We start from the raw sequence: 24869 nt of genomic DNA, 5'->3' as shown, positions 1-24869 counted from the left end.
AAAAAAAAAAAAAAAAAAAAACCCAAAAAACTAAAACCAAATAAGTTTATTTAAATTTGTATATAGCTCTACAGTCAGAATGATAGGAATAGGGTACCTAGGAGAAGATAGTTCACTCTTAATTGAGGCAGGATTTGTAAATTGGATTTCTAAGAAAACTAAGAAGGAAAAACCCTAAATGTCTCTTATGTCCTAGATACCATTCTAGATGTTGAAGTTAGAACACAAAACCATTTGGGGTCTGAAAGAGCCAACATCCTAGTGAGAGGAGATAAGTTTTAAGCACGATATAAAAAAAATTAACTTAAAATTATGCAATAAAATCTGTAGCATAGGGAATAGGTTGAAAAGATGAGAATATTAGGAAGTGAGCTGTTCTGAGTCTTATTTTATCTTCCAAATTCTTCCTACTCTAAATTGTGCCTATGGAGCTCATGGCATTGGTTCAAAGCCTGTTCTTGCTCAGAATTAGAGGAACACCAAACAGTTGATGACCCACCTCAGTGTGCTTCAATCAAAATGGCTTGTTTATTTGTTTTAATTTAATAAATACCTTTGTATTGTGGAAGAATGCACAGAACATAAAGTTTAATTCTCAACTAGTTTTATGTGTACAGTTCAGTGATATTAAGTATTTTCATATTGTGGTTTTTTTGTTTTTGTTTTGGTCTGTCATGGGGCTTAAACTCTGGATCTGGGCCTGTCCTTCCACTCTTCAGCTCAGAGCTAGCACTCTACCTCTTGAGCCACAGAGCCACTTCCAGTTTTCTGAGTGGTTTATTGGAGATAATAGTCTCACAGACTTTCCTGCCCAGGCTGGCTTTGAACCGTGATCCTCAGATCTCAGCCTCCTGAGTAGCTAGGATTATAGGCATGAGCCACTGGCACCTGGCTTCATATTGTTTTAACATTATGAACACCACTTATCCCCAAAGTGAAACTCTATACCCATTAAACAATAATTGCTCATTTTCTCTCCCTACCCTCAGTCCCTGGTAACCACTATTCTATTTTTTGTTCCTATGAACTTGACTGCTGTAGGAATCTCATATAAGTAGAATCATATAGTGTTTGTCTTTACTCCTGGTCTCTTTTACTTGTTATTTACTTTGAATATCTTATTCCATCATTTTACGTTCAACCTATTTGTCTCTCTGAACCTAAAGAAAATTTCTTTTAGACCATGTTTTAGTTCGTTCTAGTAATCCTCCCCTCCCTTTCCTACTTTACATTGTATACTGGATGTGGGTGGCAAATTACTAGGTTACCCTGTATATGTGTTTCCTTTTTCGAAAGAGAAAAAGTGAAAAGTAAAGGGGTAGAGTCTGACTCGATGCTTTCAGTACTATAGCTGTGCTCCAATTACATACTGCTGCATAATAAGTCCCCCCCCCCCCAATTTAGTGGCTTAAAATAATAATTCATTGAAATGTACTAGTGGCTCATGCTTATAATCCTAGCTACTTAGGAAACTGATATCTGAGGATCACAATTTGAAGCCAGCCCCATCAGGAAGGACTGTGAGGCTCTTATCTCTAATAAACTACTTAGAAAAAGCCAGAAGGAACACGGTGGCCCAAATAGTAAAGTACTAGCCTTGAGCAAAAGAAGCCCAGGGACAGTACCTAGGCCCTGAGTTCTGGCTCCAGGCTTAGCTCACGCATATGCATGCATGTGCACACACACACACAGGCACACACACATACATACACACACACACTAATAATACCACTATTACTACTCCTCTTAACTCTTTGGGCTGAGTAGGTTCAGCTGGATATTTATTCTGTACCATTCTGTACTGTCATCTGGAATTACTTAGATAGCTGCATGTACTGAGACCCAATGTGGGGCTGGAAAGGCCGAGATGGCTTCACCTTCATTTGTCTGGAATTAGAATTGAAAGCATAAATGACTGGGGTTCTATGGGGTATCTCTTCAGCACAGCATAGACAGGGCTTCAAGAGGGTCAATGAAGAAACTGCCACGACTCTTAAAGCTTTAATCAAAACTGGTATGTAACTTTCACTACCTTCTGTTAATCAGAGCAGGCCACAAGACAAGGAGAAGGGGAGTAACCCCACTTCTTGAAAGAAAGGAGGAAGGTAGGGAAGCCGATCATCTACAGAAATAATCTACCACAGGCTGCTTAGAAAATTATTGCTACATTAAGCTAGTGCAGATTACTTAATTCTGAAACTTGAGATAACAAGCTTCAACAAGAATTATTTTATAAGAAATATTTCCTGATAGGGAAAAATGCATTTAAGCTGCTCAAATGGAAACTTGCTCACATAAAGAGTTTAAGAGATTCATTTTACTCAACAATTGCTGTGAAATGAGTGGAACTGTGTTTTTAGGCTAATTCCCGGGCCATTCTCTTCCCAGGAGAATAGCAAGGCACTTCTAGAATGAAGACCTTCCTTTCACTTCTCTCCTGGTTGTAGAATTGTAATAGCCAGTTTATTTGGGAATAAATATTTGGGAATTCTCTATTTAAAGAGTAGCTCCTGGAAGAGAAGGGTTAGAAAAGCACCCACAAATCCAAGAATCTCAAAGGATAAGAGAGAAATGAGCAGGGAAAGCAGATCAGAGTCAGCCCTCAGTGTCTCTAAAGCAGATACCTTTCATATAGGATTTGCCTGAAGATTGGAAAAAGGACTTCCATAGAACCATTGCTGGGATAATAAATGCTTTGAGTTTTGTTTTGTTGCTGGTGAGGATTAAACCCTGGGCTTTAGACATGCTCAATAGATACTTTACCACTGAGTCTATCCCTAGCCCATGAGTTTGTTGTGAGACTCTTGCTTTGAAACTGCTGACATTTCTTTGTTCCAATTACTCACTGACTTTATTTTTTTGATCAGTCTTGGGGCTTGAATTCGGGGCTTGGGCACTGCCCCTCAGCTCTTTAGTGCAAGGTGAGTGCTCTACCACTTGAGCCACTTCTGGTTTTCTGGGGGTTTATTGGAGATAAGAGTTTCATGGACTTTACTGCCTGGACTGGCTTTGAACTGTGATCCTCAGATCTCAGCCTCCTGAGTAGCTAGGATTACAGGCGTGAGCCACCGGCGCCCGGCTTTTTTTTTGGGGGGGGGTCCAGTCGTGGGACCTGAACTCTGGGCCTGGGCACTGTCCCTCAGCTCTTCAGCTCAAGGCTAGTGCCCTGCCACTTGAGCCACAGCGCCACTTCCGGCTTTTTTCTTTTTACTTATGTGGTGCTGAGGAATCGAACTCAGGGCCTCATGCATGCAAGGCAAGCACTCTACCACTGAGCCACCTTCCCAGACCATTTTTTTTTAAAGACAAGGTTTCATGGGTGCCCATTCTGGCTTGGAACTCAGGATCCTTCTTTTTCAGCCTCTTAAGTGCTAGGATTGCAGGTGTGCCATACTATGTATGCCCCGCTTTTAACTTTTTAAAAAAACTTTTGCCAATAATGGGACTTGAATTCAGATCTTCACACTCATTTGGCTTTCTTGAGCCATACCTCCAGTACAACTTTTTTGTCAGTTGTGGGGCTTGAACTCAGGGCCTGGGCAATGTCCCTGCGCTCTACCATTTTGAACCACAGCTCTATTCTGGTTTTCTGGTGATTCATTGGAGATAAGAGTCTCACACACTTTCTTGCTTGGACTGGTTTTGAACCTGGACCCTTCGATCTCAGCCTCCTGAGTAGCTAGGCTTATAGGCATAAGCCACTGGTACCCAGCCCATTTTTAATTTTTTTTAATTGATGCATAGTTGTATCCATTCATTCACTTACTACTGCTCTAAAGATATGACCTGGTGTCAGAGGTGAGGAGAAGATTCCAAGAACAGAGATGTTCTCCTGGTAGGATTACAAATCCAGATTTCTCTTATGAATTGTTTCTATTTTGTTAGTTTGCATTTGATCATATCCCCTGTAATGCATGTGTGCTTTGTCGTCTTTGTAGGTTTGGTTTGTTAGAAGGATATTGTTTCACTTAAGATGAGTGTCCTATTTTATCAGCAATTGCTGTGGCAGGGTGACAGGTCTTTAGCTGATTTCTAACCTTCGAGATGTTTTTATTGACCAGAATCTAGGGAGCAGCTCCATTTTAAAATTTATTGCATTCTCATTTGGAATGCCAACTGAAAGAAAGCCCATAGGTTTTTGCCCATAGGTTTTGTTTCCATCTAATACCCATGATTATGGTGCTTGTTCCATGACCTATGAATAAGTCCTGTTTTTTTAAAGCTGGACACAATGTATGCCTTTGCTGCTATTTACTATGCAATTTATGTCTGTATGTTTTTACTTGCTTTTGCTAGCTTTCCCTTTTATCCCTTTGTTCATTATTCTGTTGATCCGTGTTCCTAAAATGATTGAAAATAATAGGAGCTCTACATATGTAAATCCAGGGGTGGTGGGAAGGCTTTCTATTCTTGTTAATATATTTCACCAAATGCTTTTTTAAAATTTCAGAATTGGTTCTATTAGGATGCTTAAGTTAAGTTCTGCAGCGCGTACTGCAGCGCGTACTTCTAGCATTTTAACTTTTTCTATGTGGGGCAGATTTCAGAGACAAGGTTTCTAAGAGAGCTTCAAACTTGATTCAAGTAAAAAAAATTTAAACTGCCTCCCATCTTTGAATGTTCATTTAAGCATTCAAATGATTTTTTGTGAAAGCACTTAAGCTTTTACAAAATTGAAGACCCTCAGTATTATCAAGGTTGATGTAGGATAAACAGACAAAGGGACATCCGTGAGGACTGTCTTCCACTCAAGACTTGGCCACTGTGAGGGTGAGTCCTCATTTGTTGTCTGGGTTATTCCCTGGAGAAACCTAAAAGTACACATATGGCCAAACAAAGCTGCTAACATAAAGTGAATTAAGACAGTTGCAGTTATTTTTTTTCTTTGTTTTTTTTCCTTTGGTTTATTCCCTGTTGTGACTGTTTTTTATTTCTGTACATTTTTCTTGTATAAGTTATCTGATTTGGGAAAGGGAAGGACACTCACCAAACAAAGAGTGAACTCAAAAGTGATACTCACCAGACACTATGTTGGAAATGAACTTTATGAACAACTGAGTGGGGGGAGGATCGGGAGGTGTAAAAGTGGGAGAAAGTGAGGGAGAGAGTAACACTTTTCACAAAGAAATGTATTCATTACTTATGTAACTATCACCCTTTTGTACATCACCTTTGCAATAAAATTTAAATTAAAAAAAAGATGAACATGGGGCTGGGAAGATGGCTCGGTGGTAGAGCGCTTGCCTTGCATGCCTAAGGCCCTGGGTTCGATTCCTCAGCACCACATAAGCAAAAAGAAAAAAGCCGGAAGTGGCGCTGTGGCTCAAGTAGTAGAGCACTAGCCTTGAGCTGAAGAGCTGAGGGACAGTGCCCAGGCCCAGAGTTCAGGCCCACGACCGGACCCCCCCCCAAAAAAAAAAAGGTTAAAAAAAAAAAAGATGGACATGGAACCATTTTAGTTGTTGTTTGAAACAGTCTTTCCTTGAAGGCTAGCCTTGAACTCATTATGTAGTCATGGCTGGCCTCACTCATTCTCCCCTTGCTTGAGTCTCCCAAGTATTAAGACTAGAGACATGTACCACTATGCTGGGCTGTTGACATATTCCTAAGTATTAAAAAAAGCAGATTATAGAACAATATTCTTTTTTAAAAAGGAAAGAAGAGCAGAGCCTAGGTACACAGTAAAGTGCCTATCAACTGCAAGATCCTGTGTTCACACCCTAGAACTTACCAAAAAGAGAAGAGGTGGAGGAGAGGTATATAGATAGATATCAAAACAGAAGACAGGTGACTAAATTTGGGAATCATGTTTGGGGTGATTTTTACATTTGTCTTTGTAGTATTCTTTACTAATTTCCCCCCATAAACAAATAGGTCTAGGATAAATTTTATAAAACTTTTAAAATCTCTTTTGCCTACCTGCTTTATTCCAGGCCTTGGCTAGGCTCTAAAATCGCTGCTAAAGCAGGTGAGTAAAGGGGGTGCTTTGAGGAACTCACAGCCACCCCTGTTCCCCATGACTTATATGTGGTGCTAGACATGTAGCACCACACATAGCTTCTGCCTCAACCCAAGAGCCTTTAAGGGGGGGAAAATGAATACTTCTACTTCCCTTCTCACTTCTTTGACTGAGTGATTAATTAACCTAACATAACAGTAACAGAAGTAAAACCATTTCAATTATTTGCATACAAGAGGGCCCTACCAGATAAGGCTGAATATAAAGTATATTTCATAATTTCTTTTATAGATGGAAATTGTTTAATAAAGGTTTTTCAGAGCCATTCTTACAACTGTAGTTTTTCATAATAACCAGGTCAGAGTATGTCAGTGAAGTAGGATTTGGGGGTGGCATAGTTATTTTGAAGTTGTGTGCCTGAACCCCAATTAGCCTCTTTTTGGTTGTGCCTTATTGTCTAGAGAGATAGTTATAAACACATCCTGAAGAACCTTCTAGTTTTGAGTTGAAAGCTGCTGTTACTCTCCTGCCTTGTTTGTTTTTGCCTGTGTCTGCTTGTTTTGTCCCATTCACAACTTTTTGTTGTCTTTTTCTTCCCAACAGCTTTTCCTTTTGGTTATCCCTTCTATTGTTTTTATAAAGTTGTTGGGCTAGTTTTGACCACATAGATAAACAGACTTGAAATTCCTGTCACCAAAGAATTTACCCTTAGGGCTTCTTATATCTGGAGGTAACACAGGCGTGTTTGCTTGTTTGGGTGAACTGGAATTGAACTGTTTGTAAACCAGCAAGATAAGCTTTATCTGCTGGTGTTTAAGAATATGTCAAGCCCTTGCATATTATCTCTTGTGATTTGAATGCCATTATGTATAGCTAAAGGTGGACTTTGTGAAATTATTCTTTTCATTGCAATCTTAGTCCTAATTCCTTTTCTATTTGTCTGTCTTAAGGACTGTCATTTATTTGCTTCACTCAGTCAGCACCCATTTATTTGGAGTTTGCTTTGTTTGTTTGAAACAGTCAGCTCTTTTAGGTTTGCTTGACTTTGCAGAGAGAACCTTGTGTTGGGGATAGAACCCTGGGCCACTGAGCTCCATCCTTAGCCCCTTCAGTTGTTAATTGGATACCATCTATGAACTAAGCTTAGTTCCTGAGACACTGTGGGAAGAAGGAGATATCTCAGTCTCTCTTCTGTTGTTATAGGGATAGCATATCCTGTAGTATAAAATCAAGGACCAGGCATTTAACCCCAATGCTGTAATTTAAGTATGGTTTATATATGCCCCTAGAAGATTCATATGTGGGGTTGAGAAATGATAGGAGGTCAAAGTTGCAAAGTTGTAAAGTTGCAAAGTTGTAAGGTTTGTTTTTTGACATAGCATCTTGTACAGCTCATTGTTGCAATGAGTACACCTGTATCCCTATTTAAACAATTTGGTTTTTTTCCCTTCCCCTCCCCAAATCATACCAATATCAAATACAGTGAAAACAGGGCTTATTCCATGGGTGAGGGTCTGAGGTAGTTCTTGAAGGAATAAGTTGTAATAAAAATGAGCCTGACCCCCTGATGTCTTTCTGTCTGGCGTAATCTCTTCCTACTGCACACACTCCTGCAGTTGTAATGCCATTGCCTTCAGATTCACACAGAAATGTAAACTAAAAAAGCTTCTTTTTGTTTAGTTACCCAGCCTCAAGTATTTTGTTACAGCAATAAAAAAAAAATTGACATTCTTTGAGATGTCTCTGTATTCTTGAGATGTCAGAGAAGGTGTGCTAGAAGAACTCTCTCAGCCAAAAATGATAAAATTCCTCAGGATGTAGCCTGGCAAGAGGGGTTTTGGCCTAGAACTATTCCCTTAAATTCAACGGAAATATTTTATAGCATGTTTTTTTCTAATTGGATACTACTTAAAGTAGGAATAACTCATTACAAGGTATACAAGGATGAGTCACTTTTATCTCTAGAAAGTAACTATGAATAGCCAACCATAGCTTTATTACAGTCATTATAGGGCTACATGAGCTACTGGTGGTATTTTGAAATATTGCAGGTATTTTTTGTGGAAGGATCAGATGATGGAGCCAGAGCCAATACATTTGGTTTGGCTTGATGTCTCAATAAGGAGAAGAAGAAAAGCCATAGAGAGTTGAATGGAAAAAAACAGACCAAGCAGTTAGTTAAACTTATTGTGATCACAGCAGTTTAGTAAAGTCATAGCAGAATATTTTCCTACATAGAGGAAAGTTATAAGGGCACTTTCAAGCAGGGGAGGGCATTAACATTGTACCTCACAGGATCTGAGGTGATCCCTTCCCATGTGTCAAGGTCATTCTCCTGTTACCACCACAAAATCAGCTGCCCCATTTTGGTAGCTGTAACTTCACATTTTCCCCTCACTCTTAGTCCCTATTGAAACAGGTAAATCTTTAGTGTGACGGATCAGTTATAAGACAGGGAAGGTGTTTTCATGGAACTTTCCCGCACTGTCCCACCAGGACTACTTTAGGAAGAGTCATATTTGTGCTCAAAGAAGTCATTGCTATCTTGGGATTTAGGGCCAGTCTTGGAAGGTAATTCAGGTAAATGATTAAGTTGGGATCATCTAAGCACCCTTTGACTAGTATATATGAAAATGAACCAGCTGGACCAAGCTTGGTATTAAGAGGAAAATATCAACATGTCAAGAATGGTCAAGACAGAATCTTAGCTTTTCATAATTGTCCATGAACGTTATATGTTTATATAACTTTGTGTGTGTGTGTGTGTGTGTGTGTGTGTGTGTGTGTGTGTGTGTGTGTGTGTGTGTGTGTGTGTGTGTGTGTGTGTGTGTGTGTGTGTGTGTGTGTGTGTGTGTGTGTGTGTGTGAATACATGCTGATCCTGGGACTTGAACTCAGGTCTTAGGTGTTATCCCTGAAATTCTTTTTGCTCTACCATTTGAGCCACAGGTTCACTTCCAGCAATTTGTAGTGGTTTATTAGAGATAAGAGTCTCATAGACTTTCCTACCTGGACTGGCTTTCAACCATGAGCCTCAGATCTTAGCTTCCTGAGTAGCTAGGATTACAGGTATGAATTACTAGCACCCAGCTCTTCTTTATGACATTTTAGGTATTGGAGTCAATGGAATTTAATTTTATATATAGTTGGTAGGTAAGATGCAATTTTAATTTCATCTATGTGAATAATGAATCACTACATTTCTTTTTATATGATCTGAAATATCAAGTCTTTCACATTAAAAAAAAAAACCTTTGTTATTTTGAAGTAGGTAGGAATTTCTTAGGCCGTAGAAACTATGAATCACAAACTGAAAAAAAAAATTATTGGACTGTATCAAAAACTTTCTGCCCATTAAAGAAACATTAAGAAAATCAGTTGACAAACTACAGAGTAAGAGAAAGTTTGTATGGAAGGATATGTGTGGCTATAGACAACAAAGGACAGAAGCAACCTTTTTAAAAATAGGACAAAAATTATGATTAGATAACTTTACAAAAAGGCCTCATCAGTGACTAACACACGTGAAAAATATGTTATCAAGGAAATGAATATCAAAATCACAGTGAAAATGTACAAGACACCAGCAAATGTTGGAGAGAATAGGGAACCATTAGAATTTTCACTTATTTATCCACTGTTTTGAAACTGTTCATTTCCTAAAATGGTAAACTTAGAGCAGTTTTATTATGAGATATTAATCCAAGAGAAATGAAAAGAATGTCTACATGCTGAGCTCAGTGACTCACACCTTTAATTCCAGCTATATCAAAGGTAAAGATTAGGAGGATTATATAGTTCAAGGCAAACCTGTGTAAAAAAGTTAGTGAGATTCCATCTTAATGTATAAACCAGCACCCCAGCTACTCAGGAAGCAATAGGTAAGAGGGTCATGGCCCTAGCTCACCCCATTAAGAATTTGAGACCCTTCTTGAAAAAATAACTAAAACAAAGAGGAAAGTCTTCAGGGAAACTTTGTATAGAGTGTTTATAGTAATCATATTCACAATGGTCAAAACATGTCTGTTAACAGAAGAATAAACAATTATATATTCAGACAGTATACTACTAAACAGAGAAAGAAATCTAATAATGCAGGTAATGTTACAAACTCTATGCTGGTTGTGTAATGCATCACTAAATTTTATTGAAATTCTAGAACAGGCAAAAGTGAACTGTGGTGCTCAGATTCAAATCAGTGGTTGCTTTGGGGCAGGTGAGGGAGTTGGCCAAGAAAGTGCACAAGGAACTTGTGGGAATCTTCTGAATCTTGTTTGGGGTGTGGATTACCCAAGTGCCTATGTTTGAAGATTGAATGGTGCACTTAAGATTTGAGCATCTTGCTGTGTGCACGATATGCTTAAATATTTAAAACTGACATTCTGGGCTTTCGTTAATTGCACACCTCTCAAGTTGATAAACGTGGGCAGTTTAGGGAATACTTCAGGGTAGCTCTTTCATAGTTAGGCAGACTATTTTCCTAAATGCTATATTTAGCTGGAGTTTTCTGGTCTGTTGTTTTTCAGTCTGAGGAACTGTTATTAGGACCACAGCAGAGTTCAAGAATAGTTTTATAAAGATGGAAAGGGTAATCCTCCAGAATACTAAATGTAAATTCTGGTCGTACCTTCTGGTCATCATTCTCCAGAACAGAGACTATTTTTGTCTTACTTGCACAGTTAGAAATATATGGGAACATTTTGATTATCATGATTGGAAAATGAGATGTTGTGCTGATGGCATTTAGTGGGTAGAGATCTCAGAGACAATTAACAGTTGTACAATGAACAGGATTGCTGCCTCCTAAGCAAAAAATTGTTTGGTCCAAATGTCATGGTCTCAAGGTTAAGAAACCTTATTCTAAACCTGCCCTTATCACTGAAGTTGAGTCAGTTTCAATCAGGTGTTGACTGTACTTTTAGTCCAAATCATTTGAGCAAACTTTCACATGTCATCTATGTTATGTAATATATCTCTTTCTTGACAAAATTTAGTATCAAATATTTGTAAACATATTATCTCAAATGTGGAGATGAAAGTCCACACATCAAGACCACTTCCAAAATAAAAATAGTGTTAAGATACAGGTTTCATTTTTAACTTTATTTTATTAAATATCCAAATAAGTGACCTGAGCTCACGATTTTCCTTTAAAATCAGAATAAAGCAGGGCTGGGAAGGTGGCTCAGTAGTAGAGTGCTTGCCTTGCATGCATGAAGCCCTGGGTTCGATTCCTCAGCACCACATAAGCAAAAAAAGACAGAAGTGATGCTGTGGCTCAAGTGGTAGAACTCTAGCCTTGAGCTGAAGAGCTGAGGGGCTGTGCCCAGGCCCAGAGTTCAAGCCCAACGATGAAAGAAAGAAAGAAAGAAAGAAAGAAAGAAAGAAAGAAAGAAAGAAAGAAAGAAAGAAAGAAAGAAAGAAAGAAAGAAAGAAAGAAAGAAAGAAAGAAAGAAAGAAAGAAAGAAAGAAAGAAAGAAAGAAAGAGAAAGGAAGGAAGGAAGGAAGGAAGGAAAAGAAAATGAATAAAGCAATGATGATAATTTATCTTTTATTTCTTTCTCTACAGAATGACAGGCAGAGAGTTTTTCTCTCGTTTCCCGGAACTCTATCCCTTTCTTCTCAAACAATTGGAAGCTGTAGCCAATTCAGTGGATTGGTAAGAAGAGAATTGAGTGGGACAAAGAAGTCAAGGGTGTGGCTTTATTAATCAAGTTTTTTCTTCTAGTCTACAGTTTTTAATCAACTACTTTCTGTAACATAGATTATTTTTTAATTATATTTTTCCTTAAGTGGTTGTACAAAGGAGTTACCATTCAACAAATCAGCTTATGAATGCAGTGTATCTTGATAAGTGTCACCTCTTTCATCATTTTTCCCCTTCCTACCCAGCCCAGTTTTCTTAATTTTATTTATGTGCATTTAATATTATGACTGCACTCCTTCCCCACTCCCTATCAAAATGCTTTTTTCTTATAATTATATCATGTTTCCTGACTATATTAAGTATGTACCTGAAAAGTTGTATAAAATCTTTTACTTTTACATTGTTTTATATTAGATGTTATCAAATTTGATACTGTTTTCAGAGTTATAAAAATAATTTCTGAGAAGCATATGGTGATTTTTTTTTTTTTTTTTTTTTGGTTGGTCATGGGGCTTAAACTCTGGGCCTGAGCGCTATCCCTCAGCTCTTCAGCTCAAGGTGAGCTCTCTATCACTTGAGCTACAGTGCCACTCCCGGTTTTCTGGTGATTTATTGGAAATGAGAGTTCACGGACTTTCTTGCCTGGGCTGGCTTTGAACCACGATCCTCAGATCTCAGCCTCCTGAGTAGCCACTGGCACCTGGCTTGGTGATTTCTTCTATGAGATTAGTTTCTTCCTCTTATTTTAAAAAAATCTTTATGGGGCTGGGAAGGTGGCTCAGTGGTAGAGTGCTTGCCTTGCATGCCTGAGGCCCTGGGTTCGATTCCTCAGCACCACATAAGCAAAAAGGAAAAAGCTGGAAGTGGTGCTGTGGCTCAAGTGGTAGAGCGCTAGCCTTGAGCTGAAGAGCTGAGGGACAGCGCCCAGGCCTAGAGTTTAAGGCCCCATGACCGGACCCCCCCCCCCAAAAAAAATCTTTATGTTTACATGTTGAATTTGTCCAAGTTTTTATTTTGGCCTTGTGAAACTATAGCAAGTAACTGACCATGCTAGTCCCCTGTGATTGGATATTGTGTGGTCCACCTGGACAAAATTAGCTATTGACCTTGGGCACACGGAGCAGTCATTAAGAAGGTTTCCAGACTCTTCAGGGTGTATAAGCTTGCTATTGTCCTTTCAATCACATTCTCTATGTAAGAATGAGATTTATAGTCAGTAGATCATGAATTTTTTGTATTCTCCAAGCATTTTTGAACTTAATGTGAATGTATACAAATTATAAGAGGAAAATAAAATCATAGCAATGAATTTTACTTTTGTTTATGATCCATTTCTTCATATTCATAGTTTTTGCAGACAGGCTTTTCTAGCGCTTGTAAATGACAGCCAGTTCATGCTCTCTTAAATACATTTGGACGTTGAAAGTTTCACATTTCATACTCTGAAACAGCACACTCCACTTAAACAAATGACTAGCTTTGAGAATAAGATTGTGTGCAAATGTTCAGTGCCCAGTTTTGCCAGAAAATTTTCCTGACAGTGCCCATTAAAAAAGTATGAAGTGAATGGAGAAAATAGGACAAAAGGAAACTATCTTTTTGATCAAGAATCTCATTAGGTATAGATATAATTAATGAGAAAAAATTGTGAAGATAGTATCCCCCTTCTTAAACTTAAAATCTTGATGTTCACTAATTTTCTTTTCAGTGATACCAGAGAACCAGATCGTCACCCCAGCATGTTCCTGTTACTTTTGGTGTTGGAGAGACTCTACCCTTCCCCGATGGATGGCAGCTCTTCTGCTGTCAGCATGGCACCATTTGTTCCTTCCATTATGAGGTAGTGTCATGCTATATGTAAATATTAGGGGGTGATCATGTGAGGATAGGGCCATGAGGCCTATAGCAATAGCTCCTCACTGGTGTCCAGTGTTTCAAGATGTTGATTATGTTGTGGGCATAGGAACTCATTAGAACTGCTGTGCAAGTGATTTCCTTAAAGACTTGCCTGCTAGTGCATGTGTAGCATAGAAAGGGTGTTTTGCTTTTCGAAAACATACCTTGGGTGTTTGCATTGTTCCTGTGTTGGGCATGGCTAGCATGGTATACATTCCCTGTCTAGTGGTTTAAGGTGGCACCTTCCACCTTCTGATCACCTTTTTCATTTGGATCAAGCACCTTAATCAGTAGGTTTACAAACATCATTCACACATTCTTAGGAAGTATTTCAGTAACCTCTTATGTTAGCTTTTACCTTTCTGCTTACCTTTTGATAAAATCATCTTCATTTTAGTAAATCTACCAAAAATTGAAATGGACTTAGAACACAAATATAAAAAAATACCACCATAAAGAAAGTGTGTTTATTATTTATGTATGCTCTGAGTTCCACTTCCTTGTTTCACAGAGCTGACTTATGCATTTTAATGTGAGAAACCATTAAACATAGATTGTGACATGTGATTACTGTGGCCATTTGTTTAGGCCAAACCCTGGCTATGGCTGTGTTATCTTTGATCAGAGATGACTCACTCAGACTGGTTTTTGTTTCCTGATACACAAAGTTACCAGTCTCCCTCATCCACCACTTCATGATTCATTTGAGAAATTTGGGTGGTAAATTTTACTTTCAGAGGCTTTAGAAGTGCCCTTTTCATGACTATCTGGAAACATAGAATACAACTAAGAAATTTTCTCAGAAGTTGATGTAGTAGGGAAGGGTACATGCAGAGTCACAGTGTACATTATAAACAGAGATCATCTGTATTGGGAATATTCAATTTGCAGGGACTTTTTACTAATTGTTCTGTTAACTTTTGTATCCTAGAAGCTAGAAATCATTACATTGAAAACATCTGTCCAAATGTATTTGTTTATATGTAATCAAATGTCCACACTATTTGTACTCAAAACTGATTATACCAAAGATTGCACTAATATAGAAAGTTTATATGCTACTTTGGAACCAGTGCACCTAGTACATTGGTGTTTAAACTCAAAAGATAGAAAGTTAGAAGTTTGCAGTCATCCAGTCCTGGTGAAATGCTGTGGTCATTAGTAACTTTCTGCCTGAATACAGATTGATAGGATACCATCAACAGCAGAAGGGCCATAGGTAATTCCTTAGAGAATCAGTGGGTTCTGATTCATTGAATGTCCATGCAAGAAATATGTTTTTCAAACTAAGATATAAACATACCACTTGGGAATCTTCTGAATTCTCATTCAGTAGTTTCTAGGGTGAGTCTCAAAGTCTGCTTTTCAAACCAACTTCCATGTAATATGATGATGGACCACACTTTGAGTAGCAGGATTAAACTTGAGGTATTAAACACCATTAAAGCATACATACATAGACAATAAAACAGTCAGTAGTAAGGCCATACTTGGGTTTTGGTTGGTTAGGTTGTGTATGGGGTTTATAAGAAGATTTTTGATCTAGAAGTTCATGGAATAATCAGCAAAATGTTCTAATTAGAGTACAAAGTTGGTTGAGTCCTGATTTTTGTGAGGTACAGATATTTTGCTTGCCATCACCCTGGGAGAAAATGCTGTCACCCCCATTTTTCTATTGAGGGAATTTCTGCTTAGAAAGAGCTTTAATTACAGGACTGAACTTTGAATGCAAGAGTGTAAGGCTTTGTCAAAGAGTATTAAATATACTATTTCATTTTTCTTTTTTTCTTTTTTTTTTTTTTTTTTTTTTTTTTTGCTTATTTTTGTTTTTGTTGAGACAAGGTCTTATATGTAGCCCACACAGCCTTGGACTTGAATTCTCCTCCGTATACCTTCTAAGTGCTAGGATTAAAGGAATGTGCTTCTATGTCCTGGAAGATGTCCTCTTTCTGTTGCACCTAAGTAACCAACTCCCATTGTGGTTGCCAAGCACTTCAGCCTCAGTGAATATTTCTATAAGGACTGAAGTTTATGCAGCTAACAGAAATGAGGAATCTGTATTCACAGTCTCTACATCTGAATACAGGCTGTTATCTGGGCTTAGAATTAATATCTTACCAGTGGTGGAATCTGCTTCTCATTTACTTTTCTGCTAGTAAAGCTTGGCCAGTTGGATTGATAATTCATATGTGGTCAGATACATATCTAAGGGACTGTTTCCTGGGGTTATGGAGTTGATTCTGAGTCAGATGCAGGGGAAGACTGGCCTTTTATTCCTTGACCATCTTCTGTGGGAAAGCATAAGAAGCACAGACTTAAAATTAGAAAACACAGTTCTGGGTTTTATCAGTCTAGGGACAATCCCTACAGTGTTCTCTGGGAAAATGAACTATAGACAGGTTGTTAAAAACATAACAGAAACTATGGTAAAACTAAACATATTTGATTTACTGACTTTGTGAGGAAATGAAAGATTGATCACTAATAGAGCTGTTATTAGTGCTTTATTAGTGCCTCTTGTTATGGTAAAGACTGGGCTGTTTTGACAGTTAAAAAGATGGATGAATGCACAGTGAATGGGTGTTTTTTTTTTATCTTTGTGGCATTATTAATGGTAACATGTACTTGGAAAAGTTCTAATCAGGCTCTAAGATACCTCTGAGTTAAGCTAAAAAAAAAGTTTTACAGCTAGTGGTAGTATGCAAGGGTTGCTGTGACCAAGCTAAAGTGAACTGCGCAATGCAGAGATTGCAAGCTCCAACAACAGTTTTTAAAAATTTCTCTGACTCATGTATAATTTACCTACTATTTCCTTCCTTTCTATATTAGTAATTTTTTTTTTTTTGTATTTTGGGCCTTTTTCCACATTTAAGAATATATTCACGCTTATTTCTTGGTTGATTTCTTGTTGACTTGGATCTTAAGAATCACTGATTTAGATTTCCAAAGTTATATTGCATGCACAATTAGGATTGTTACACAGATAAGAAAGTTAGTCTGAACATCTTGCTTAATGCGTTTGTTGTTACTTTTGTTTATATATTTCTTTGTTTGAAATAGGTATCACTTTGTAGATCATACTGGCCTCAAACTTGTGATCTTGACTCAGCTTTCTGAGTGCAGGCATTATAGGAAGTAATCACCTCACTCAGTTATAATTCTTTTAAAATATCCAATGTATTTATGTGCCTCATGTTATGCTGGATTCAGACACCTGAATTCCTTTTCCACATTAATATGATGGCTTCAGTGATACCATTTACCCTTCAGTTGAAATACCACAAAGCAGAGTATCTCCTTGTCTAGGCTTTCTAGAAACTGAAGTATTTTTGGAGACTAAAAAATGTCTGGATATGAATCTTCGAATTCTTTCGCATGCAGGTTTTAGGTTTCCATTAAAGAATTATAAGAAATTACAAAAGACTGAAGCCTAGCACCATTGAGTCTGCCTACTGGTTGTATACCTTAGCCAATGCTCTTTACCCTTTTTGAATCAATGACATATTCTAGGTGTATAAGTGTATATGAGTATCAACAGAGAAAGTGACTTCTGCTGAAATCGGAGACCTCAGTAGCTCATTGAGATCTGTTGTAGATCTTCATTGCCTTTCATTAGGTTTTTGGGGTGCCTTTAAAAATTCTTCTCTTCCACTCTTAACTAACTCCCTTTGTGTATTTTCATTGCAAGTGACTTTTAATATCCTTTTTAGTTATGGTTCTCATTGTTTTCAGTACAGATAGAAATGCAAATAGAAATCCAATCTTATGTATGTGGCAATAGAAATCATCCAGAGGGACCTGTACAGTAGAAACTTTTTTAGTTGAAACATGAATGTCTAACTAGACACCAGGAGCTCATGCCTGTAATGCTAGCTACTCAGAAGGCTAAGACCTGGAGGATTGAGTTCAAAGCTAGCCTGGGAAAGAGAAATTCTAGAGACTCTATCTCCAATTAACCATTAAAATGTTGTACTAGAAGCTCAAGTGGCCAGCTCTGAGTAAGAAAGCCTAGTAAGAGCTTCAGTTCTGAGTTCAAGCCCTAATGTTATTATTTTTAAAAAGGAAGAAAGGAGGAAGGAAATGAAATGTAGGCAATGAATAGTACAAAGTACATATTAATATATATATTTTTTAAAATATTTCATAGAACATTTAGATTATACCAGTCTTACAAAAAAGAAAAGTGAGAAAGTAAAAGAAAAAATAAAAATAACACAGCAATAAGAGAGGAAGGTGGGGATGCAAAAACTTAAAGGAGTTGGTCCTTTTAAGCCTGTGACACTGAGAAATAATATTGACTCTTGTTTTGTCTTCTTGAAAGTTATGTACTTTAGCAGTTATCACTTTTTTCCTTACCCAGGTTATAAAGTGAAACAGCTTATTTTCCATGGTGCAAAGTTGTGGTTTTTGCAGGAGACAATAGTTAGCTTCATTTTAGATTGTAACACCAGGAATTCCTCTTCAAGGTTGTCTATCACACTTCAACCTGGTCTGTCTTCCAAGAATCCTTCTAGATAAGTACAGGCAAGATTTGTTTTCCAAAAAGATGAAGGAGACAGAGAATGGTTCCAGCACTGCTGAGGTGGGAAAGTTGCAGCCTGCTCCCTTTTTCTCCCTCAGCTTACTCCAATTTCTGTGAAGTCTATAGCATTTGTCATTTATTCTGTTTTCTTTCTTTACAACTGTTATAATGTTCAGTACTTATTCTCCCCAAATAAATCATCTCCTTTCACACAGAAGCATCTGAAGGTTTTATTGTTTTGTGGTACCTTTCTTTATCTAGTCCAGATTTGGGCACAGTTAGTTTAACATAAAAAGTGAACCTGATTTGAAATTGAGACTTTTTTGTGTCTGAACAGATCTATGTCTCTGAAGTAGGGATATTTAGGCCTATGATATTAGAGCCTAATTTTGCTTCTTATTGGTTGCTGGTTGTATAGAAAAGAGGCTCAGCTGGATTTTATATTTTACCTGGCCTTTCCTTTGAAGAGTCTTGTGTTTTGTGTTCTGACATTTGCTTAGACTATGACTTCATTTCTCTGAGTTTCTGTTTTGTTTTGTTTTCTATCAAATTAAGGCATTTGAGTAAATATGTCTAGGTTTTCTCTGGCCTGTGAACTCCTTTCTAACTGGCTTCTGGGGAGGTCCTGAGAGGCCCACCTTGAAGTATCCTGCTGCAGGGCTTTAGAGCCAGGTAAGAGCTGGAATAATAAGAATAGGAGGAAGAGACTGTTTTTCTGTTGAAAATCATAGAGTTATAACTAAGCCAAAACAGAAAAGGGATGTGGGAGAAAGAGAATATTTTTTACACTATTTTTAATTTTAGTTGACATTAGTAATTGTATATATTTGCAGGCTAACAGTATGTCTTTTCTATACATGTGTACACTGTGTAATGGTTAGGTCAGGGTAAGTGGGATATCTGTCACCTGAGGCATTTCTCATTGCTTTGTGCTGGGAACACTCACAATCTGAGAGAAGACTTTTTTTTTTTTCAGCACCTGCTTTGGCATGCCTCTGCCAGGAAACTGGAAGGCAGGCCCTGAAGCCAAATGTAGGTGAGGTGCGAGAAAAAGAGCTTTGTGTCCTGTGGGTGAGGGCACATCCCTGGACTCAGATAAATGACAGCCTCAGGTGCAAGAGAGCCTGGAACCAATTTAGTAATTTTGGGGGAAATGTAAGGTGGGGCTGTTTTGCCAGGAACTTACAGAAGGACTTTTAAAAGCAAGATCAAATGCATATTTTATTAATGACCAAATTGTTGTGTTGATATTAGTTAATTTTAGACTAGATCACTAAATGTGTCATTTACAGGTGTTCTGTACTTTATTTTCTGGGAACTAGTAAAGATTCCCTAAGATAAGTTATGCCTGAGTCACCTCATCATAATGGGATTCCCAGGCTAGTGGATGTAGACAGTGCAGCCTTTATTTGAATTACCTAAATGAAAACAGACTTAATTGCTTACTTATCACATTTGTGTATGGCATAAATATTATAGACAAGTGAATCATAGTCTTCAGACAAGAGTGAAAAACACAGATTAAGGCATGTGGCTATTACTTCTATGAGACTCAGGGGAAAGTATTGAGAAGCTATGTATTAGAAGCTTCATTTTATTTGTGATGTGTTCCTAATCTGTCTACTGAACAAATGATTGAGTGTCGTATTATTCTCTGATTTTTTTTTATGTTTGATATAATCTATAATTGAGCAATAAGACTGAAAATAGTCTTGGAAGGCCAGACTAATGGACTGTGAAGATCAAGATAACATTTGATAGAGAGAAGTTTCATATCTTGATTTTTATAGGCATTATAAAAATACATATGTAAAAATACACAGTATGAAGTTACACATACAAAATGAATTGGAGACATTGCTCAGTGGTAGATCACCTGCCTAGCAAAAACATAGGTCCTGGATTTAAACCCCAGTACTGGCAAAATGATGGTGATCTGGCCTCCTAACCATTTGTTGTTGGTGGTGGTGGTGGTGATTTTGTTGAGTTATTGTTTTTGGGGTTTTTTTTTTTTTTGGTGGGAGGGATCATGAGGCAACATTGCTACTTCAAGACAATAGGAGCTAGCCAGGTGCTGGTGGCTCAAACCTGTAATCCTAGCTACTCAGGAGGCTGAGATCTAAGGATTGTGGTTCAAAGCCAGCCCCAGCAGGAAAAGTCTGTAAGACTCTTATCTACAATTAACCACCCAAAAACTGGAAGTGGTGCTGTGGCTCAAGTGGTAAAGTGCTGGACTTGAGCTGAAGAGTTCAGAGATAGTGCCCAGGCCCAGAGTTCAAGCCCCATAACCAACCAAAAAAAAAAAAAAAAAAGACAGTTGGAGCTGTAGTCTCCCTGAACTCTGCTGGTTAGACTAAACCCACATTATTCTGCTTGTTATTCTGCTCTGAACCCCCATTTTAGAAGGGTCACTGATAAACTAATATTTATCCAGAGGAGATGACCAAGATGAGGAGGAAACTAAACATCTGGGAGCAGTAAGACTGAAAAGATTTGGTTAGAGGCAATATGGTAATGGTCTTTACAACTTGAGAGGCTGCCATATGGCAGAAGGCATATAATTTGTCTTTTTTCCCCCCCAGTTGGAAAGTATAAGATTGAACATTTTAATGCAAAGACATTTTGTGAAAATCAGTGTTTTTCATCGAGGAAGTGAAAAGTTTTCCCTAATACTAACCTGTCTGTTAGTGAAAGTGTTTGAAGAAAAGTGATATATGGAAGTGGCGCTGTGGCTCAAGTGGTAGAGTGTTAGCCTTGAGCTGAAGAGCTGAGAAATAGCACCCAGGCCCAGAGTTCAAGCCCTATGACCAACAAAAAAAAAGAAAGAAAGAGAGAGAGAGGGAGAGGGAGGAAGGAAGGGAGGGAGGAAGGAAGGAAGGAAGGAAGGAAGGAAGGAAGGAAGGAAGGAAGGAAGGAAGGAAGGAAGGAAAGAAGGAAAGGAAGAAAAAAATGTAATCATATGTTAGCCATGTTTCCTAAAGAATTCCTGCTGTGCATGTGAGGTTGGACTCAGTGACTATCAAAGCCTCTTTTGGGAATGTCCTATTTTAGAACACTGAAAAACTCAGCTGTAGATTCTAAAACGGCAATGAAGGAAACAATGAACCTTCCTCTAAACCTATGAAACATATTTGCACCTTTTGAAAGGAAAGAATTTAGGGTGTCATTCTTGATATGGTTCACAAGGTTCAACTTAGCTGTAGATTCTAAAAAGGCAGTGAATGAAACAAGGAACCTTCCTCTAAACCTATGAAACATATTTGCACCTTTTAAATCTTCAAAGGAAAGAATTTAGGGTGTCATTCATGACATGGTTCACAAGGTTATGGTGGTCTATTACTAAATAGTGCCCTTCCCTCCAGAAATTAATTCACTTACCTGCTTCTAATTAACTTCTTTAACTTTGTTCTGGATAGTTTTGAAAATCTTTTTTTTTTTTTTTTGTCTGTTGATGTTGGAAAAGCATTCCTTATTAATTTAACTATCTTTGTGTGTGTGTGTGTGTGTGTGTGTGTGTGTGTGTGTGTGTGTGTGTGTGTGTCTGCTGTATTTTTCTCCATTCCAGATGTTCACTTAAACCCTATTTATTTTCTGACAAGCATAAGGAACATCTTAGTTTCTGAGAAGTCAGAGATGCTTTTCTGAAGTGACTGAAATAGATAATCCTTTATTGTTCAAATTTCCCAAAGTGTCCTCTTTGAACAGAAACTCCTGGAAACAGAGTATCAGAGTTCCTAAGCCCTACCAATTATCTGTAGAAACTCCTAAGAAAAGGGCTTATCCTAGTAATAGGATTTTGCTGTTAATGTAGAATGTCTTCTCCTTGCACAGCCTAGAGATCCAAAGCTCCAGCCCTCCTGCAGTTACCACTGAATTCTATAGGTTTTAGGAAAGGGGAGTACAGGAAATCCACCCACCCCCATCCTAGTTTGACAGGTGTTGGGTAAAAGAAAGAACCTGTTACCTTATCAGTCTGGAAACCAGGTCCTTGGCTTCTCTAGCATGATTGTGTGACACCAGGTCAGGCTTTGGGCAAAATATCAAGGCATACACGTTTAATTCTGCTCAGGGAGTTTTTAGCAGCCCAATTTTCTTCTTTGCATCGTTGCCAAACTGGCACCCACTCCTTTTTTTCACAGAGACCCCTGTGTTAGCATTTTAGACTGTTGTGTTAGAGAAATGCACATTTGACATAAAGCACTGAAACTCTGGTGTTGCCTTTTTTATGCCTAACATGGGGGACCTGAAAGCAGAGATTAGAAGATTATTTCCTAATGTTGAGGGAATCTCACTGGCAGCTACCTGTTCTGCCTCCTTCTTATTGTAGCTCCGCCTGGCTCTTCGTTTGGAGAGCTACACTCATGGCATTTGGAATTTCTGAATTCTACCCAAGGGTAGTTGAGGTTCAGAGTGTGGAATGAAATCATGTTTTCTGTATTATGTGCCTTTCTCCCTGCCTCTCACCCCCTCAAAAAAAGAAAGGGAAAAAAAAAAAAAAACCTTGCAGAAAAAGAAACTCTCGTAGTTTTTTGTTTTTTGTTTTCTCATTAGTTCCTAGAGAGGTGGCTTGCCAGCTTCATTTCTGGTGCCAGATCTCTTTTAAGACCTTTTTCTAAATGTGTTTTTGAGCAACAGGAATGAAGAGTTCATTTCTTATGGAATGCATTGACAAAAGCAAGCTAGAAAAACAAAACTTGTAAGGACCAGCTTTTCTCCAGAGTTATTTGTTACTTCAACAGGCCAATTCAGGTCATGTTAGAACAAGTGATTGGATCTGCAAACAGTCTCATTCTTAGGGTAAATTTCTGATGATGATAATCCATGGCTTTTTGTTGCTATATATTCTTAGAATGGCAGTCAGTTAGAATCCAGTCAGTTGATTGATTACCAAGTGTTTGCAAAACATCTGTTGTGTACTTTGTTAGTGTTAGGTCTTGGGTATGTTGCAAAGTAAGGAAGAGAATTTTCATCCTTGAAGATAGACCTACAGTCTAGTTTGTAATATAAAAGATATGCTTGTGAACCAAAGTATATACTAAACACTTTCATTATATATGTCCTAAGAACTGAAGCCTTCTGGGTTTGTGAAGTCCAGAAAAAAATTTCCTACATAGCAAGCCAGGAAAAAATAGGAGAATCATCTGTCATTTTCAGGGCTTTTAGAAATATCATAGTAATATCATGGAAGAGCCAAGGTAGGCCATCTTTTCCATAGATAGTGGGACCAAAAAAGAGGAAGATTGTGATAAAGTTCTAATATGTATAACTGGGAATTCATGATAAAGAGTATTGCTTCTGAGAGTGAAGGAAGGGTAGTGAAGAAAGGTATTCATTACCTGACATATGAAACTGTAACCCTTCTATACATCATCTTTATAATAACAATTAAAAAATAATTGAATAAAGAGCATTGCTTCCTCTTAAACCAAGGATTACCCAGAAAATTCACAAAACAAACCATTTTCTATTTATAGGAGAAACAGTTGATGGCGACTTTTTTGTTACTTTAAAAATAATATTTGCCCCAAAGGTTGCATTTCAGTCTTATGGAAATAATGAGTAGTATTGAGGAAAAATTTAAGTTTGGTAATATTTCATATTATAAAATACTTCAATATTTTTCTATAGAGACTTTTTATTTCCTTGGTTTTAAATATTTTCTAAAAATTATGGCCAACCTGCTCAACAGGTTTTTTTTTAAGTTTTGGCAAAAATTTGTTTTATTATCAGAGGGAGAAATAGAAAGAGAAAAAGAAAAAAGCATGTCCTGTTTCCCATGTAGGAAATGAGAGTTAAAGGTTCAAAATGGTGATTCCTATCTATAGCTTCTATTCTTGCAAAGCTGACCAAATACATGTAGTTGTGTCATCTAGTAACTCCTAGGGTAAGAAAGATGAGTGAAGCTCACTCAAAACACAGATAACCTTTAAGACATCCTTTTGCCAGACATTTTTAATGTTAACTTAAAGGATTTCACATAATAAATTCTATATCCTAGCTAATATTCCATCATCCATGGGCATTTTAAAATTAGAACTGTATTTTTTTCTCTTCAGGAGGAAAATAGAAATTAGGAAATGGAATAGACAGGTAAGAATTAAATAGTAAGCTTAAAAGAGAACATGGAACAAGAATATCATAGTATGTATTTTTTTCTCTGTTTTTATTATCTTTAGTTGTACAAAAGAGTTGTCATTCAACAAAGAAGTTTAGAAATAGAATGTGTCTTGATTAATGTTATCCCTTTCAATGTTATCCCAACCCATTTTCACTCACCCCTTCACTCACTTTTCTTTTATCTTTTTTTTTTGGTCAGTCATGGGCTTGAACTCTGGGCCTGGGCACAGTCCCTCAGCTCTTCAGCTCAAGGCTAGCACTCTACCACTTGAGCCACAGCATCACTTCTGGTTTTCTGGTTGTTAATGGAGATGAGTCTTACGGACTTTCCTGCCCGGGCTGGCTTTGAACCGTGATCCTCAGATCTCAGCCTCCTGAGTAGCTAGGATTACAGGTGTGAGCCCGGCTCACTTTTTGTAGGATATACATTTTTTTTACTGCATTCTTTCCCCCTTCTGCTTTTCATCATAGTATATTTTGATTATCTGTCCTTGACTGGTATAGATTCTGTGTATGTGTGTGTGTGTGTGTGTGTGTGTGTGTATATGCGCGCGTGCATGCGCACACCTGTGTGCACACACCTCTTTTTAGGCAGGCCTTAACTAGGCCATGACCATGGTAGTCTCCCTAAAATCCCAGTGGATCCAGCAACTGAACCCTGAGTATGAGTACCCAGTAGTGTAATGAACCCTGTATGTGCTGTTTCTGTTCTCATATGTGAATTCATAC

General features: G+C 37.8%; 1 protein-coding gene across 4 annotated transcripts in view; it reads left to right on the top strand.

The window, feature by feature from the left end:
- The window catches only part of Thada (THADA armadillo repeat containing), a 351130-nt gene that overhangs the window by 155969 nt on the left and 170292 nt on the right, over nt 1-24869 (top strand). For all 4 annotated transcript variants that reach the window (XM_070025487.1, XM_070025484.1, XM_070025486.1 and 1 more), the window contains 2 exons: nt 11528-11617; nt 13314-13445. In XM_070025487.1, coding sequence (XP_069881588.1) covers nt 11528-11617; nt 13314-13445 — 222 coding nt within the window. The remainder of the gene's footprint in view (nt 1-11527; nt 11618-13313; nt 13446-24869) is intronic.

This window comes from Dipodomys merriami, unplaced genomic scaffold (genome assembly GCF_024711535.1).
Source record: "Dipodomys merriami isolate MVZ:Mamm:240054 unplaced genomic scaffold, mDipMer1.0.p SCAF_17, whole genome shotgun sequence".
NCBI lineage: Eukaryota > Metazoa > Chordata > Mammalia > Rodentia > Heteromyidae > Dipodomys > Dipodomys merriami.
The sequence above is the reverse complement of the archived record's forward strand: the minus strand, read 5'-3'. Positions and strand labels throughout refer to the sequence as shown.